The 18,387-nt window shown below is 36.1% G+C and overlaps 1 protein-coding gene across 2 annotated transcripts in view; it reads left to right on the forward strand.

Moving 5' to 3' along the window:
* Positions 1-18,387, forward strand: part of FAM117B (family with sequence similarity 117 member B) — a 98,215-nt gene that overhangs the window by 75,270 nt on the left and 4,558 nt on the right. The window contains exons 5-7 of one of the 2 annotated variants that reach the window (XM_012738958.2): positions 8,390-8,533; positions 9,935-10,160; positions 11,992-12,112. In XM_012738958.2, coding sequence (XP_012594412.1) covers positions 8,390-8,533; positions 9,935-10,160; positions 11,992-12,112 — 491 coding nt within the window. The remainder of the gene's footprint in view (positions 1-8,389; positions 8,534-9,934; positions 10,161-11,991; positions 12,113-18,387) is intronic. The other variant, XM_076005830.1, reaches the window with a different exon arrangement.

Consider the following 18,387-nt stretch of genomic DNA (forward strand, 5'->3'; position numbering starts at 1 on the left):
GTCCCAAAAAAAAAAAAAAAAAAAAAAAGAACTTGTAAACAGGTCGGGTGCGGTGGCTCACGCCTGGGAGGCTAAGGCAGGCGGATAGCTCAAGGTCAGGAGTTGGCAGCCAGCCTGAGCAAGAGCAAGACCCCGTCTCTACTATAAATAGAAAGAAATTAATTGGACAACTAATATATATAGAAAAAATTAGCCGGGCATGGTGGCGCATGCCTGTTGTCCCAGCTACTCGGGAGGCTGAGGCAGTAGGATCGCTTGAGCCCAGGAGTTTGAGGTTGCTGTGAGGTAGGCTGACGCCAGGGCACTCACTCTAGCCTGGGCAACAAAGTGAGACTCTCTCAAAAAAAAAACAAAAAACTTGTAAACAAAAGTTCATAGCAACATTATTCATAAGAGCCAAAATTTGGAAACAACTCAGATATCCATCAATTGAAAAATGAGTATATAAAATGTGGTATATCCATACAATGGAATTTTATTTGGTCGTCAAAGGGAATTTAGTACTGACACATGCTACAATATGGATGAACCTTGAAAACACTATGCTGCGCAAAAGAAGCCAGATGCAAAAGAACACATAATTTATGATTCCATTTACAGGAAATGTCCAGGCAAACTCAGAGAGACAGAGAGTAGATGGTGGTTGCCTGGGAAAGTCGGCAAGAAGTGGGGAATGGCTGCCAATGAGTAAGGGCTTGCTTTTTGGTGTGATTCAGAAATTGTGATGATGGTCACACAACTGTGTTCAATAACCATTAAAAAAAAGTCGTACACTTTGGGTGAATTGTATGATATTGTAAATTATATTTCAATAAAGCTATTATAAAAGTATCTACCAACATAAAAAATAGGCAAATATATGAAATACAAATATATTCCCTGGAAATAGTAAATTGGATCAGATGATTCCAATGAACCAAAAAAGTAAAGTAGGAGGTAATTTAACGGTATATATATATTGTGCACAGGTGCTCCAAGGTCAGATTGTTTAGCCTAGAATCTGGGCTCTATTGCTTGCTAGAAGTATGATGTTCCTCTATCTGTTCTGTTGTCCTGAGGATTGAATGGGATAAAATGTTATAAAACACTAAATGCAATTTTCAGCACATAGTAAGTTTTCAGTCTCTTAAGCGTTTAAGGAAGTATCTTAATACAAAAGAACAGACTTGATTTCTCTGCCATGTTTTTATTAAAGTTTTTAAAGCTGTTACTATTATAGAAGTATTTGTATGTTCATTATGGAAATTTTAGGAACTAAAAAAAAGTCAAATATGAAAATTATCTCTATAAGCTGTTTTTTTTAAATTAAATAGAAAACAATTAGAATGAGTTAAGACTTTGGGGGAAAAATGAATAAATAAATAGAAAACATTTTCCAGAGTCTCACTCTCTAAAGACAGCTATTCCTGACTTTTTTTCTTCTAGTGTTTTTTTCTTTGCATTCCTTATTGAAAGCATATTCTATATTATATATTCTGTCTTTTTCTATTTAACGTGGAAAAATATTTATGTTATTACAGATGCTTCAATTTTAGTCTTGTGTTTCATAGAGCATTTTCCTAGTTTGAATTATGTAGTTGAATCCAGTTTATTTATGCTTAAAGCCTTTTCTATGTTTATTCTTTTCTAGGGATAGATTTTTCTATTATTAAGAAGTTTGAATATTTTGGGGTTCTTTGAGTTTTTGGGGGGGGTAAACTTTTTACAAGTTATTATAGTATTTTGCCTGGATTTCATGATATATAGAAGATGATTTTTTATTGGGAAATTCCTTTAGTATCCTTTAACAATTAAGGGACAGTATTGTTCTTAGTGGTATAGTCTGTAGCCATTAGTTAAAAAGATCTTACATAGTCACAAAAGATCTTTTTTCTTGGGCTTACTATTAGAAAATAATAGTAAGCCCATTTTTTTTTCCCATGTTTCTTTTCCTGGAAATTCAGGGAGTATTATTCATTAGGAAAAATAAACACTGCAGAGTTTCTTAGAGGAGAAAATCTTTCACATGTCAGTGGTCTCCAAAAATGATAAAGCCCTCAGATGCTTAAAATGAAATATTCTTTAGGAGTATTTCAACAGTCTTATTAGAAAATAGAGCTAACAGGACGGGCACGGTGGCTCACACCTGTAATCCTAGCACGTTGGGAGGCCGAGGCAGGCAGATTGCTCGATGTCAGGAGTTCGAAACCAGCCTGAGTAAGAGCGAGACCCCGTCTCTACTATAAATAGAAAGAAATTAATTGGCCAACTAATATACATAGAAAAAAAACAAAAAACTAGCCGGGCATGGTGGTGCATACCTGTAGTCCCAGCTATTCGGGAGGCTGAGGCAGAAGGATTATTGAGCCCAGGAGTTTGAGGTTGCTGTGAGCTAGGCTGAAGCTACAGCACTCACTCTAGCCTGGACCACAAAGCGAGACTCTGTCTCAAAAAAAAAAAAAATCTAACACATTTCAGAATTGTTTGAGTATTAGAGTCAGATGTTAGTAACAGAGGAGTGGGAGATAACCAGTGTCTTCACTAATTTTGAGGTGAGAATTAAAAAATTGTTCAGGTATTTTCTGGCTGGTATAGATTTGAGCAAGAAAGCCCTCCCATAGGATTTTCTTATTTCTTCATCTGGGCTGAGGACCCTATAGTTTTGTAGTAGCCTCAGAGAGGGTTTGAGAGCAAAGGGATAGTGAAGTAGAAAATGGAAAAAACCTATCTTTATCTGAGAAATGAGAGGTGCATTGCAGTTTAAAAAGGAAAATTGCTGCTCTGCGCTGGAATCTTTGGATGTCAGTCCAGAACATCATGATTGCTATCTGTTTGTTTATTTATTCATTTTTGCCATTTCAAGATGAAGCTGTGACCCTTATTACACAGTATATAGCTGTAGCTTAGAAGAGCAGAAAAAATGGATACCACATGAGAGGACAGTAATCACTGAAAAACAGATATAAAGTGATGGTGACAGCACAAGAAGAATCAAGACCACGTGGATGCCCCGAATCAAAAGCCCCTAAGTTAGGAAAGCTTTCTTTGTAGGTGCTTCCTAATTTTTTACCATTCTGAGTTTTTACCTCCATTTGGTTATATTAGGGTTTCTGACTCATTTTTCTCTCATGAATCTCTGTTGAATTGCTGAACAGACATTTTTCCATCCTACTTGCCTACCATACAGCAGATTTTCATTTTTCAAAAAAGCAAAAAAAAAATTTTTTTTGCAACAGAGTCTTACTCTGTCATCCGGCTAAAGTGCAGTGGTATTAGCCTAGCTCACTGCAAGCTCAAACTCCTGAGCTAAGCAATCCTTCTGCCTCAGCCTCCCGAGTAGCTGGGACTACAGGTATGCACCACTATGCCCAGCTAATTTTCCAATTTTTTGTAAAGATGGGGTCTCACTCTTGCTCAGGCTGGCCTCAAACTCCTGACCTCAAGCAGCTCTCCCACTTTAGCCTCCCAAAGTGCTAGGATTATAGGCAGGAGCCACCACACCCAACCTCGTTTTCCAAAAATTGACCTCTGTATTTCTCTGCCCTACATAGCTGTTGCTTCAGTAGGTATTCTTCCATCTTTCCTAACTCTGTATGTATTGTACCCTAGTCATATCCTCACACTTTGAAGCAGTGTGAAATGGACATTTAACTTAAAATGTAGATTACTCTTGGAAGATTCACTGTGCGCAGGAGTTTAAGGATGCAGTGAGCTATGATTGTGCTATTGCAGTCCAGCATAGGTTACAGAAGAAGACCCCATCTCCTTAAAAAAAAAAAAAAAAAGAGGGAAGACCCAAGTGAACAAAATCAGAAATGAAAAGGATGTAACAGCTGATACCACAGACATACAAAGGATCCTTAGAGACTATTATGAACATTTGTGTGCTAACAAATCGGAAAACCAAGAAGTACATAAATTCCTCAACACATACAACCTACCAAGATTGAACCAGGAAGGAATAGAAAACCTGAACAGACCAATAACAAGTTATGATGTTGAATCAGTAATGAAAAGTCTCCCAACAAAGAAAAGCCCAGGACGGGATGGTTTTACTGCTGAATTCTACCAAACTTATAACACCAATTCTTTTTAAACTATTACAAGAAATTGAAACAGAAGGGAATTCTTCCAAACTCATTCTATGAAGTTAGCATTACCATGATACCAAAACTAGAGAAGGACACAACAAAAAAAGAAAACTACAGAACAACATGCCAGGTGAACAGAGATGTAGAAATCCTCAACAACATTCTAGCAAAGCAAATCTAGCAACACATCAAAAAGATAACATGCCGTGATCAGATGGGATTTATTCCAGCAATGTAAGGATGGTTCAATATACACAAACCAATAAATGTGCTACATCACATCAATGGAATGAAGGACAAAAACTATATGATCATCTCAATAGATGCCCAGAAAGCATTTGATAAAATTTAACATCCCTTCATGATAAAAAAAACTCAATCAATTAAGCATAGAGGAAAATAACTTCAACATAATAAAAGGCATATATGACAACCCACAGCTAACATACTGAATGGGGAAAAGCTGACAGCCTTTCCTCTAAAAACTGGAACAAGTATGCCCATTCTCACCACTCTTTTTCAAAATAGTACTGGAAATCCTACCCAGAGTAGTCAGGCAAGAGAAGGACATAAAACACATCCAAATTGGAAAAGAGGAAGTCAAATTGTCTCTCTTTGCAGATGACATGATCTTATATATAGAAAAACCGAAAGACTCCACCAAAACAACCTCTCAGACCTTATAAGCAAATTCAGTAAAGTTGTAGGATACAAAATCAACATAAAATAATCATTAGCGTTTCTATACACCAATAATGAACTAGCTGAAAAAGAAATCAGGAAAGCAATCCCATTTATAATTGCTATTAAAAAATAATAAAATACCTAAGAGTAAATCTAACCAAGGTAGTGAAAACCTCTATAGTGAGAACTACAAAACACTGATGAAAGAAATCGAAGAGGACACAAACAAATGGAAAGAAATATCATGCTTATGGATTAGAATTAATATTGTTAAAATGATACTACCCAAAGCAATCCATAGACTCAGTGCAGTCCCTATCAAAATGCCAGTGGCATTCTTCATAGAAATAAAAAAAAAAAATCTTAAAATTTATGTGGAAAAACAGAAGACCTCCAAATAACCAAAGCAATACTTAGCAAAAAGAAAAGGCTAGAGGCATCATACCACATGACTTCAAAATATATTACCAAAAACTATAGTAATCCAAACAGCATGGTATAGGTATAAAAATAGACACATATTCCAATGGAACAGAATAGAGAACCCAGAAATAAATCTATGTATTTACAGCCACCTGATTTTGACAAAGGCACCATGCACATACTTTGGGGAAAGGACATCCTTTTCAACAAGTGGTGCTGGGAAAACTGAATATCCTTATGTATAAGAATGAAACTAGACCTTTATTTCTCAGCATACACAAAAATCAATCCAAGATGGATTAAAACCTTAAACATAGGACCCAAAACTATAAAACTACGAGAGGAAAACATAGGGGAAATTCAGGACATTGGTTTAGGCAAAGGTTTTTATGGCTAAGACTGTAAGAACACAGACAACAAAAACAAAAATAGACAAATGGGACTATACTAAATTAAAAAGCAGCTGCACAGCAAAGGGAACAGTCAACAGAATGCAGAGACAGCTTGTAGAATAGGAGAAAATATTTGAAAACTATTCATCCAATAAGTGATAATATCCATAATATACAAGGAACTCAAAACAACTCAGCCACAAAAAAGACAAATAATCCCATTGAGAAAAGAATGGTGGTTACCAGAGGCTGGGAAGGCCAGGAAGTGGAGAAGGAGTGAAGGAGAGGTTGCCTAATGGATACAAATACACAGATAGAAGGAATAAGTTCTGGTATTTGATAGCACAGTAAGGTGACTGTTTAATGATAATTTATTATATATTTCAAAATAGCTAGAAGAGAAGATTTGTAATGATCCCAACAAAGAAATGATAAATGTTTGAAGTTATAGATATCCTAAATACTCTGATTTGACCATTACACAGTGTATGCATGTATTAAAATATCACGTGTATTCCAAAAATATCTGCAATTATTATCAGTAAAAGAAAAAAATTGAGGGACAAATGACTAAAAACCAAAGAAAAGGATGAATAGACCCTTCATGGACAAAAAAGAGGATACAGAAATGCCCTTAAACATACTGTGAAAAATTTTCCAATTGCTCATACTTTGAATAATGAGAATCAAACTACATTTTCAGGCCAAGTGCAGTTGCTCACACCTGTAATCCTAGCACTTTGAGAACCGAGGTGGGAGGATGGCTTGAAGCCAGGAGTTCAAGACCAGCCTGAGCAAGAGCGAGACCCCGTCTCTACTATAAATAGAAAGAAATTAATTGGACAACTAATATATATAGAAAAAATTAGCTGGGCATGGTGGCGCATGCCTATAGTCCCAGCTACTTGGGAGGCTGAGGCAGAAGGATTGCTTGAGCCCAGGAGTTTGAGGTTGCTGTGAGCTAGGCTGATGCCACGCACTCTAGCCCTGGGACAGAGTGAGACTCTGTCTCAAAAAAAAAAAAGACCAGCCTGGGAAACATAGCAAGACCCCATCTTTACAAAATAAAAAAATTAGCTGGGTATGGTGGCACATGCATGTAATCCTAGCTACTTGGGAAGCTAAGGCAGGAAAATTACCAGAGAGGAGTTTGAGGCTGCAGTGAGCTGTGATTGTGCCACTGCACTCCAGCCTGGGCAACAGAGCCAAGACTCTGTCTCAAAACAAAAACACTTTCAATACATTGGATACAGTTTATATATAAGCACTATGACTAGCTCTTTCAGGTCAATTAAGAAAATTACAGACACTCCCCCCACCTTGCTACAAAATGGATAAATGACTTATGATTTTAAAAACTCACCTTTACTGATGCTCAATAATATATAAATTAAAGGAATTGAGACTATTTTTAGTTGATGAAATTTAGGAATAGTGAAAAAATAAATTCAATGTTGAGAGTTTGGTAAAACATACATTTTCAGGTAGTATATCTAGATAGACATGTAAGGAGTAAATATATTTTACTGTCCTATTTGGCATTGTGGATCAAAGTCCTGAAAATCTTACCCTTTCCTATCCTTTAGCCAAGAGTCCCCCCACACCAGCAATTTATCCTAAGGAATAGTTACATATGTTTGCAAATGTTTATCTAAGGATGTTCATAACAGCATGGTTTTGTAATAGTAAAAAATTGGAAACTTTTTAATAACAGCATTGATTTCTTAATATAGTGCACTCATACAATGAAATACTATATAACTGTAAAAATGATTTTGTAAACAAAAGTTTTAAAGCATAGAGAGGCATTAGAGATCTGATATGAAGTTTAAAATAACACTAAGGTACAGAGCTAGTTTTGTTTAATTTTGCAATACGAAGACAGGGCCAGTTAAAAATAGTTTCTCAGGGTAAATTTTTATAGACATAGTCTATATCTTGAAATGACTAAATTAATGACCATTGCCCAGAGGCCTTATTACCTTTGTTTCCTTGCCCACCTCCCCCTGAAAGAAGTTTTTCAAAGAAGCCTTTCTCAATAAAGCATGGGTAAATCTTTCCTTGCCAGACAGCAGAGTGATAAACAAGATGATCTTCTAGCGCACTGTTGCTATTAACTACCTCTGTAATGTTTTTTAATGTTTTATTTTGAGTATCTTGTCAGGAAACGAAGGAATATCCTGTAATTATGTAATCAGTTATTTGTTTTCAAGAGTAATACTGTGACAGTGAAAACACTTTCGATTTTTAAAAATTAGACATAGGTTTTGGAAAAAGAAGAAAAATGAATTGTATCATTTTCTTTCCAGAACAAAGCATATTTAAATCATTGCAGCAAAGATATAAATAATTAAATTTCACAAGGAAGTTATTTTCATTTCTTTTATCTAAATACTGTACATGGATTTTGGAAGTGGTTTTGTTTTTCTAACCAAAATATCTTTCTTGGTAAACCATTCTTTTGTTTCTTTTCTGGAATATAGATAATTGTGGCACTAGGAGAGTTTATAGTTACGTTCTGAAATCTGAACTCTGTGATGATCATGAAAGAATTTCTGAGATTGACATTCTTTTGGTATATTCTTATATCCTTGTTCCCTTTTTAGTCCATCACAGATGTGAATAAATTTCCAAAATTCTACCTTAATTGTCTGGGATCTGGGCTTTAAGGAGCAGGTTTGGTTACTCACACTTTTTGTGATGTCTGCAAATTTTTTCTTGATTTATTGTTGACTTATGTCTGCTGGAATTACGCTTCAATATAGAGGATTAAAAGGTCATGTTAAAATTCTCTTGTTGTCTCCACCTCATTTTCTTAAGGCTCCTGTTCCAAAGAGTGCACTTATTCCTGTAATTCCTATCACCAAATCGACAGGCTCCCGGTTCCGGAATAGTGTGGAAGGATTGAATCAGGAGATTGAAATAATAATTAAAGAGACTGGGGAAAAGGAAGAGCAACTTATAGTAAGTAATCTTATATCTAAAATCATCCTTACATGTGAACCCTTCTAACTATTAAAAAATTCACAGTTTTGTTTTGCATATTTACTTAGGTTTTTTCCTTTTTGATAAGAGAGAATGAAAATGTATCTTTTTTTGAAAAACTTTGACCTGGGCCAATGAATGAAAAGTGTACATTTCTTTGCATCTCAAAGAGGCAACTGATCTGACTTAAATTTGGATGCTTGAACAGAAAATATTTTTTGTTTATCTGTATTTAAAAATCACTAGATAGGTGATATACTTCTCATTTGTTATAATTCCATTTAACAAAAGTTTAGCTTACTAATTTTGGGGGAGTGTATTACATAACATTAAATAGTTTCTAAGCATGAATCTACCTGTTCCTTGTTGTTTGATTGTCAGTTACTATTGGTTTTGGTTGATGTGCTGGGCTCTATCCTCATGAAGTGTGGTTAGAAATTATCTTTTTGCTCTTTTTGCTTAAGTAGGATACTCATGAGAATGGATCATGTGTAATAGACAGTGAGAAAAATTGTTTAGGCTTAAAAACCATATCACAGTATATTTAAGCTTTCATTCTTCAGTGAGGGAGGAATGAGGGAGTTTGATGCTTAAGTATTTTGTTAATGTTTAAGATCCTCTAAGATAAAAAGTTGGTTTTGCCTAGAAAAAACACAACTCCCCACACTGTCTCCTCTATTCTTCATGATGGGGTAAACTTTCCCTCATGTAATAAAGGTAAATGAATCAAAGGTGTACAGAAAGTTGGTTTCCCTGCTAAGTGAACCACACAAGCTTTCCTCTGAGTGTCTCCTTCATTTTTCCCCTATATAATTAGCACTGCTGTGAATAATTTTCTCTCATTGAGGGAAATTTCTTTGAAAAAAACGTTTTTGGGGGAGTGGGTAGGGGCAGAAAGGTAACAGGGGCCTGGCATTAAGTATCACTAGTTCATGCTCTAGATAACCTTTTCCTCTAATATGGAACCTAGTGTTATACCTAGATTTCTCCTCTTTTCCATGGTTCTCCTTTATAATTTTAAAAATAACATTTATAAGTCAGCTGTCTTTGGAAATAAATGAAAAAAAGAGAAAACTTAAAAGAAAAATAACATTTAGTACATGATAAGCAATTCAGCACAATTCATTTATTCTACAAGCATTGGCTGCCGGCTGTGTGCCAGGCCCTAGGAATAGAAAGTCTTCACCCAAGACACTCAGTTAGGGGAGTCAGATTAGACAGGGATGTCACTAACAAACAACACAAAGGGCTAATAAGTAGGAAGAGGTTTCTGATTTGTGAGTCTCTGGCACTATAGGGGATGGTTGACAGTGGGTGCATTATTGGTGACTTTCAAAATCAATAGTAAATATACATATGTTTAAAATTTTTTTATAACAGCCACAAGATATTCCAGATGGCCATCGTGCTCCACCCCCGCTTGTACAGAGAAGTAGCAGCACACGCAGCATCGACACACAGACCCCTGGCGGGGCAGAAAGGGGAAGCAATGACAGCAGCCGCTCTCAGTCTGTGTCTCCCACGTCATTCCTCACCATTTCCAACGAAGGTAGCGAGGAGAGCCCTTGTTCAGCTGATGACCTGCTTGTTGACCCCAGAGATAAAGGTGCAATGTTGGAGGAATTTGTTACTCGATGATAACTGAACACCACCTATTTTGTCATTTATTCTCTTCATTTTCTAGTAGACCACATACATTTGGCCACATACCAGTAGCCTCAAATGTATGTGGTTATGTTTTCAAAGTATAGGTTTAAGAAAATTGGAGTACAAAACAGTAGGTTTTACTGTCGTGCTCAGTTGATAGTCTAGTTGGGTGGGTTTAAGGGCTTTTTGTTTGTACTTACTTTGGCACTTGTTAATAACTTCCTTATTAGTGAGAAACATTCTTTTTGGCATAAATGAGATGAACCCTTGTTCTGAGAAGCACTTTGTTCTCTGTCACCTTACTAGTCATGATTTTATTACCGTAATACTTTCTGATTATATACAAAACCTTCTAGTTATTGTTTTTTAGGATCTGTCTTAGTGATGTTTCTAACAAGAGTTATACTGATTTATATTGATGCAGGATGAGTGTTCAAAGCAAGCCTGATGTAAAAGTTGGAGAGTACTCGGGTAACTTAAAAATAACCTGGGGAGAGAAGCAATTTAAATATTAATTATAAATATTCTTACCTTTTAAAACAAATATGATCTTTTTATCTATCTATATCAGGGCAGTATGTTGTTAGTCTAATCCTAGTTATTTTATGTATTTGAAAGCAATATTATGACACCTATTTATACATTCTAAAGCTCAGTTCAGTAGTCATTTCATTAGAACTTACATACAGTGTGTTTAATGTTCTAAAATCCTCCACTGTTATGACTGGCCATTACTACTAATCACCTAAATCACTGAAACCATAGCAAGTACAAAAGATAGAAGATTCACTGAAGAAATCGCTTTAAACTATGGACAGTTGTAAACTGTTGTTATTTGGACCTTTTCTTGCTAGCTTCTGGTCAGATAAAACATAGCTATTAAAACCTGTCCCTTGATTTCTCATACTTTCTACTTTAAAATCAATAATATGTAGGAACTCCTTAAATAAACACAACAGATTTTGTGTCCTGCTTCCTGATTTTTAGGAAGCTGGTAGCTTGTTGGCTTCTATGAATTTCTTTTGTAAGAAAACAGGGCCACGGTGCTACTCCCATCAAGGAGTTTATAACTTAGTTGGCACAGACTGAAAATTTAGAACAGTAATGAAACAGATCAGAAATTTTAAGTTAATATAGTGTAAACTGAACACATTAACACCAAACAGAAATATCAAGAGTAAAGAAGTGTTCTCTCTGGTAGTGTTAATTTGGAAAGATTTCAGAAACCTTGAGCCAAACTGTAAAGGAAGTTTTGGAAAATGAACAGAACTTTCTCCCTTTAGGTAAGGGGTAGTTCATGGGCAAAAGGAAATGTTTGGCACACAGTGGCTAACTACCTGGAACAGAGATTGTAACCAGAGGAGCTGAGAAATCAAATTAAGAAATTCTGAAGGGCAGGGCAGGCCAAGAGTTAATGATCAGTGAACAACGAAGAACCATTTCCGATACTTGAACTGGGAAAAATGGAAGTGGCTTTTGAGTTTATTTACTTTACTATGGCATATATATACACTCAGTTCAGTACCAAGGATTAAGTATATGGGCCTAGGCTATGATAATTGTAAGTGGAAAAGAAATAAAAATCTATTATATATTTATTTAGTAAGCATTAATTAATCTCCTTTCTACCAGGAATCATGTTTGATACTGGGGTGATGTTGATAAAGCGCTATTCCTGCCCTTAAGTAGTTCATGGCCAGGGAAGAGTGGTGTAAGAACAATTAAACATAGTATGACTATGCTTTTATGTAGTAGTATTTTTTAGTAATCTAGTGTGTCATTTCTTGCAGAGAATGGGAACAATTCTCCTTTGCCCAAATATGCAACCTCACCAAAACCTAACAACAGTTATATGTTCAAAAGGGAACCTCCGGAGGGCTGTGAAAGGGTCAAAGTCTTTGAGGAATGCTCGTAAGTATTCTCCCCCTAAAAAAAAAATTTATCGCAAGAATTTTCAAATATGCTAAAAGAATAGTATACTAAAAAAATAATGTATACTAGTATAGTATAGTATAGTATAATATAGTATAGTATAGCCTCATGTTTTCAGCAGCTATGGCTCCTTGCTTTACAAGTGATGACTATAGGGTTTGAGGTATGTATGAGATTTTGCAAATCAGGTCATAGATCATTATTTGGGGTGCAATAATAATTAGCCTATACCATGTCATCTCACTGTGGCTGTACCTTTTGGCTTTTTCTTACTGTGAAACCTGCAATACAACATGGTGATTGTCCAGCCTCTTCCAATTCACACAGTTTGTCTTTTTCTTCTGTTGCGAAGACCTTCCAGTGATTTGAAATATGGCATTCTTTTGTTTCTCTCCTGTCAGTGCTTCCTTTAACCTAAATTCTGAATAATCTTGCCACACAAAGAACATTGTTTTTGAATCCCTTCAGCTTCTCTACTGGGAAACACCAGCTGTCAGTCTCATATCTGTTTCTGTGACAGTAATTGAAAACTCTTGTTTTAGCCACTGCTTATTTTAGTGTTTTTTTTAAACCACGTCAGCCTATAAGTTTTAACTGGTGCTAGCTTAGAATTTATGCCACTATTTCTGCAGATTTATTTCCTGTACTCTCTGCATCATAATCACCTGAGGAATTTATTGAAACTGCATATTCCCAGGTCCCATCCTAGGCTTAATGAATAAATATGGAGATAAGACCCAAGTTCTACGTCTTTGACCAGTACTTTTGATGATTTTTATGTTCAATTTGAAAATACTGAACTATACATTTTCATGAGAGTTCTTAAAAATGGGTTCCTTTTTTAATTTTTATTTATTTATTTTTAAATAAAATTTTAATATTTTTATTCTTTTTATTATTTAAAATTATTGTTTTTATTATTTTATTATTTATTTTTCTTTACTGCTATTACGGGTAACAATAGCCAAATAGATTCCTTTTTTTAGCAGTTTGAAAATGTCATTTCAATCCTTGGTCTGTAAGATTTCTGTTGAAAAATCTTGCCAGATGAATTGGAGTTGCTTTATATGTTATTTGCTGCTTTTCTCTTGCTGCTTTTAGGCTCCTCTCTTTGTCCTTGACCTTTTAGAGTTTGATTATATGTCTTGGGATAGTCTTATTTGGGTTGAATCTGTTTGGTATTTTCCAACCTTCCTGTACCTTTATCTCTTTCTCAAGTTTTGGAAAGTTTTCTGTTATCATTTCTTTGAATAAGTTTCTACCCCTTGCTCTTGCTCATCTCCCTTTTGAACAACAGTTATATCTTGTAGGCAGATTTCATTCGTTTTCATTCTTTTTTCTCTTCTGTGTATTTTCAAATAGCCTGTCTTTGAGCTAACTGATTTCTTTCCTCTTATTGATCCATTCTACTATTCAGAGCCTCTAATGAATTTTTCAGGTCCACAGGTATATTTCTCAGTTCCAAGATTTGTTTGATTTTTTAAAAATTATTTCAATCTCTTTGTTAAATTTCTCTGATAAATTTTTGAATTGGTTTTCTATGTTATCTTGTAGATCACTGAGTTTCCTTAAAACTGCTGGTTTGAATTCTTGGTCAGGGAACTCACACGTCACCATCTCATTAGGATCAGTCACTGGTTCCTTACTTTTTCCATTTGGGGAGGTCATGGTTCCTTGTTTGTTGTTTCTTGTGGATGTACATCTGTTGTCTTTGCATTGAAGGGTTAGTTAGTTATTCCAGTCTTCTGTCTCGCTTCTTTTGGTTTGTAGTGGATATATTTGCTTAGAGATTCTTTACTGCTAGTTTGCTGGCTCTTTTTGGCTCTAGGTAGCACCTTAAGCACAGATTTGCCATGGCTCTAGTAAATGACTGGAGCGCTGCCTGTACCAAAGGGGATATTGTAGCAATGCAAGGGAAGGCTCACTAGGGGTTTGTGCCCAGGGGACCTGTGGGACATACCTCCTACAGTGTGTTGCTACTTAACAGCCACCTGGTGTCTCCTTTGGCTTAATTACGGAGCAAAGGTTCCAGGGCTGGAAATGGTTAGTCCTACCTTTCTACTTTGTCTCTGCCTATCCTCAAGGATATTTCTCCCTTCTGGCACTCATGATACTTCCTGTGGGTTAAGGCCAGGGATAGGTCTCTTGCCAGGGAACCGAGGATGGTGGGGAAACTGGTTGTCTACTTCAATCTTTTTGCAGTATAGAAACTGGAAATTTCTATAAATTGGGGGGAAATTTTCTATATGCTTGGTGTTGGGCAGAATGGAGAAGAGGTGATGTGCTGCCCATATGGAAGTCCTGTTCTCTTACCATGTGCTTGGAGTTGTTTTCATTTCTCTGTGGCCCTGGGAACTGTCTCATCCTCATATTTGAGTTCTAGGATATTGCTGGTGACAATCTCAGCACTATATATTTGTTTTTGGTTTTCTGTGGTGGGAAAGGGAGGCCAGCTTTGCTTCTATGTTACTGTTTTGGAACTAGAAAGCAGAAATGGGGTCATTCTATTAAGTAAAAATCAGTTGGCCCAAATGTACCTTTTTGGAGTTGGGCTCTTTGATTTACTCATTGACAATAACGATTTGCCTAAGTGTAGAGAAATGGTTGATTGGCTCAAAAGCAATTTGAATTTTTCTTTTCTAAATGATTTTGAATATTTGTTATTAGGTTAGTGTCTTGTGGTACCTGCCTTAGACTATTGCATTTCAAAAATTTCTCAGGATTTAGTATCTGAGGTATATACTGCAGTGTTATTTGTATCTAAAGGGAGTGGAAAAAAGACAGGCTGGTGTGTTATATGGATAAATACATCAAGGAAATGTAATATAAACCCTAACACATTACAGTGTTTTATGGGACATTGATTTGTTATTAAGCAAACCTATTCTTTTTTTAGAAGTAAGGTTTATCATAAATTTCACTGGTGTAAAGGATGTGTAGCACACAAAAATCTATTAATATTTTAATTATGTTCCAAAGACAAATTATCAGTAGTAACCCAAGAGTGGATTTCTTAGAGGTAATTTTAACCTTCTATCAATAAAACAAGTTACTCAAAATCTAAAAAAAGTTAGTTTCATTTGCCTTAGCTATGTCAAAATTAGAGCAGAAACCACTGTACACAGTAGCATTAATGCAGCATAGGTAGATCAGGGACCCTAATTTAAAATTTTAGCTTGTTTAATCATTCTTTTAAGAATACCTTTCTCTGGCCGGGCACAGTGGCTCATGCCTGTAATCCTAGCACTCTGGGAGGCTAAGGTGGGCGGATCATTTGAGCTCAGGAGTTCAAGACCAGCCTGAGCAAGAGTGAGACCCCATCTCTACTAAAAAAAAATAGAAATTAGCTGGACAAACACACACACACACACACACACACACACACACACACACACACACACACACACACACACACACACACACAAAATTAGCCAGGTATGGTGGCACATGCCTGCAGTCCCAGCTACTCGGGAGACTGAGGCAGGAGGATCACTTGAGCCCAGGAGTTTGAGGTTGCTGTGAGCTAGGCTGATGCCGTGGCACTCTACCCTGGGCAACAGAGTGAGACTCTGTCTTAAAAAAAAAAAATACCTTTCTCTCTAAGTCTTACTTTGGGTTTCAAGTAGTAAATCGGACCTGAACTGGGGTTTGGGATGAGGTAAGGGGTGATAAGATCTCTGGTTTCTAGAATTGGCTGTTTACCTGTGCAAAAATAGGTAGTTTGAGTTGGGCCCAGAAAAAGGGCAAAATCAGATTTTTCTCTTCTGTCTCTGTATCCTTTTTGAGGAATACCATAGCACTTAACTATAGCTATGCCATCTGCACTTAATTAATCTTTTTAATTAAGTTCAGTTTGCACTCCTGATCCCCAGCTAATGAACTCCTTGACCTTAGATTCCTAGATATTATGGCTTCTTTGCAACATAGAGGTATTTCTTAATACCTCTATATTTCCTCTTAGTTAAATCTATTTTAAGGCACAATCCTTTTGGAATAATTGCTTAAGGAAAAGGAAAAGTTTAAAACCAGTTCTGAGATTTTTCTTCTTTGTATGGTTCTTAAGTTGAAAGAATGCTTTGAAGTAATGTTAGTACTTGCAGCTTTGATCTGATCAGTTAGACAAGTTATTACTGTTTACGTTATTTTGTGTGAGGTATGTCATAAGCCTGTTTTCATGGAAGCAACAAGGAAGTTAAATGGGTTTTAAATTCTTGTTAACAACAACAACAAAAAAACCAGTTCCAGAACAAGAGCTTTATCAAAGTCAAGAAATTTCTTTATATTTCAGAAATGTGAAGTTTCATCCTAGAGATCTATTAGCAGTCACATGTCTTAAGCCATTTTTAACAAGATAACCTCAAACAAATAAATTAGTTAATTAAAAACGTAGACCTAATTTGGTTGGGGCGTTCATATTAGCCTTTTTCTCTGTGAGAAGTTTTTTATTCTATAAGAGTGAAAGTTAATCTCCAGTAACTCTGTCTTCAAAGGAAAATTCAAGCATCATTTAACTATAGAAATATAACCTCAATCCCCTGTCTTTTTAAAGGAATTTAAAACTATACTCTCAAATGATAAAAACAGAGGAATGTGTGTTGTTATTATTAGTAATACAGCCAGATATACTTGGCACTGAAGATACTCAACCTATTAAGTTTTCATTCAAGAAAGAATAGTGCACAAGTAAAAACATAATTTAAATCTACTTTTCCTTGTTTTTAAATTGTTATATTTGTCAAAAACTGCCCAGGGATATTGTTCACTATTAATCAGTAAAGTCTGCCTACTTAATCATTGTCTGCTTGGAGCACACATCTTTTTGGTGCCCACTCCCGTGTCTGTTGTTCACTCATTCTTCAAAACCTAGCTTAGGGTGGCTCACGCCTGTAATCCTAGCTCTATGGGAGGCCGAGGCGGGCGGATTGCTCAAGGTCAGGAGTTCAAAACCAGCCTGAGCAAGAGCAAGACCCCATCTCTACTATAAATAGAAAGAAATTAATTGGCCAACTGATATATATATAAAAAAATTAGCCGGGCATGGTGGCGCATGCCTGTAGTCCCAGCTACTCGGGAGGCTGAGGCAGAAGGATTGCTTGAGCCCAGGAGTTTGAGGTTGCTGTGAGCTAGGCTGACGCCATGGCACTCACTCTAGCCTGGACAACAAAGGGAGACTCTGTCTCAAAAAAAAAACACAAAAAAAACCTAGCTTAGATGTTCTTCCTGCCAAACTCTCCCTTTTCCTCCTGGCCACAGGTTATCCACTCCTTTGTGCTACCTCTAAACTTTTTACACACTTTCGTTACCATATCTACCAGTCTGTATTGCAGAGTTCTTAACCTCTTCTGTGCTGTGGATAGCTTTCACAATCTGGTAAAACTTATGGATCCCTTTTCTGAATAATGTTTTGAATGCTTTAAAACAAGATTATAAAGGAGACAATTATATTGAAATACAATTCTATCTCTAGCACCCCCTCCTCCTCCTCCTCCTAAGAACTGTAAATTTAGTCTATTTCTTCCTTATTGATTGTTTCATCTTTGTATCCTTGGAACCTTTTGCATACTCAGCACACTTGGATTTTTATTGGACTGAATCATCATTGGGAGAGATGAGAATCAACCTGTCTTGATTCATTTAGGTTCTCTCAATTTTGTTCTACTTTTGTGGCATTTCCATGTCATTTTTTTTTTGTTCTATCTAATAATCTCTAGTTTGTTTCTAGATATTTTATTTATTTTTTTCATTATTATTATTTTTTTTATTTTAGTGTATTATGGGGGTACAAGTGTTAAGGTTACATATATTGCCCATGACCCCCTCCCCCCTCGAGTAAGAGCTTCAAGCATGTCCATCCCCCAAACGTTGCACATCTTACTTGTTGTGGTTGTATATAGCCATCCCCTCCTCCTCCCTCCCACCCTCCTGACACCCATAAATGTTACTCCTACATGTCCACTTAGGTGTTGATCTGTTAATACCAATTTGCTGGTGAGTACATGTCGTGCTTGTTTTTCCATTCTTGAGATACTTCACTTAGTAGAATGGGTTCCAGCTGTATCCAGGAATATACAAGAGGTGCTATATCACCATTGTTTGTCTTGATTTATTTAGGTTCTCTCTCTTTAATTTTGTTCTAATTTTGTGGCATTCCCATGTCATTTTAATAATTTTTAAATATTTTTAGTTTTCATGGAATAGCATTAACCACCAGTATCCTTTTCAGTAATTTGGATTAATTTTCAGGAGGACCTGGA

Source organism: Microcebus murinus, chromosome 8 (genome assembly GCF_040939455.1).
Source record: "Microcebus murinus isolate Inina chromosome 8, M.murinus_Inina_mat1.0, whole genome shotgun sequence".
NCBI lineage: Eukaryota > Metazoa > Chordata > Mammalia > Primates > Cheirogaleidae > Microcebus > Microcebus murinus.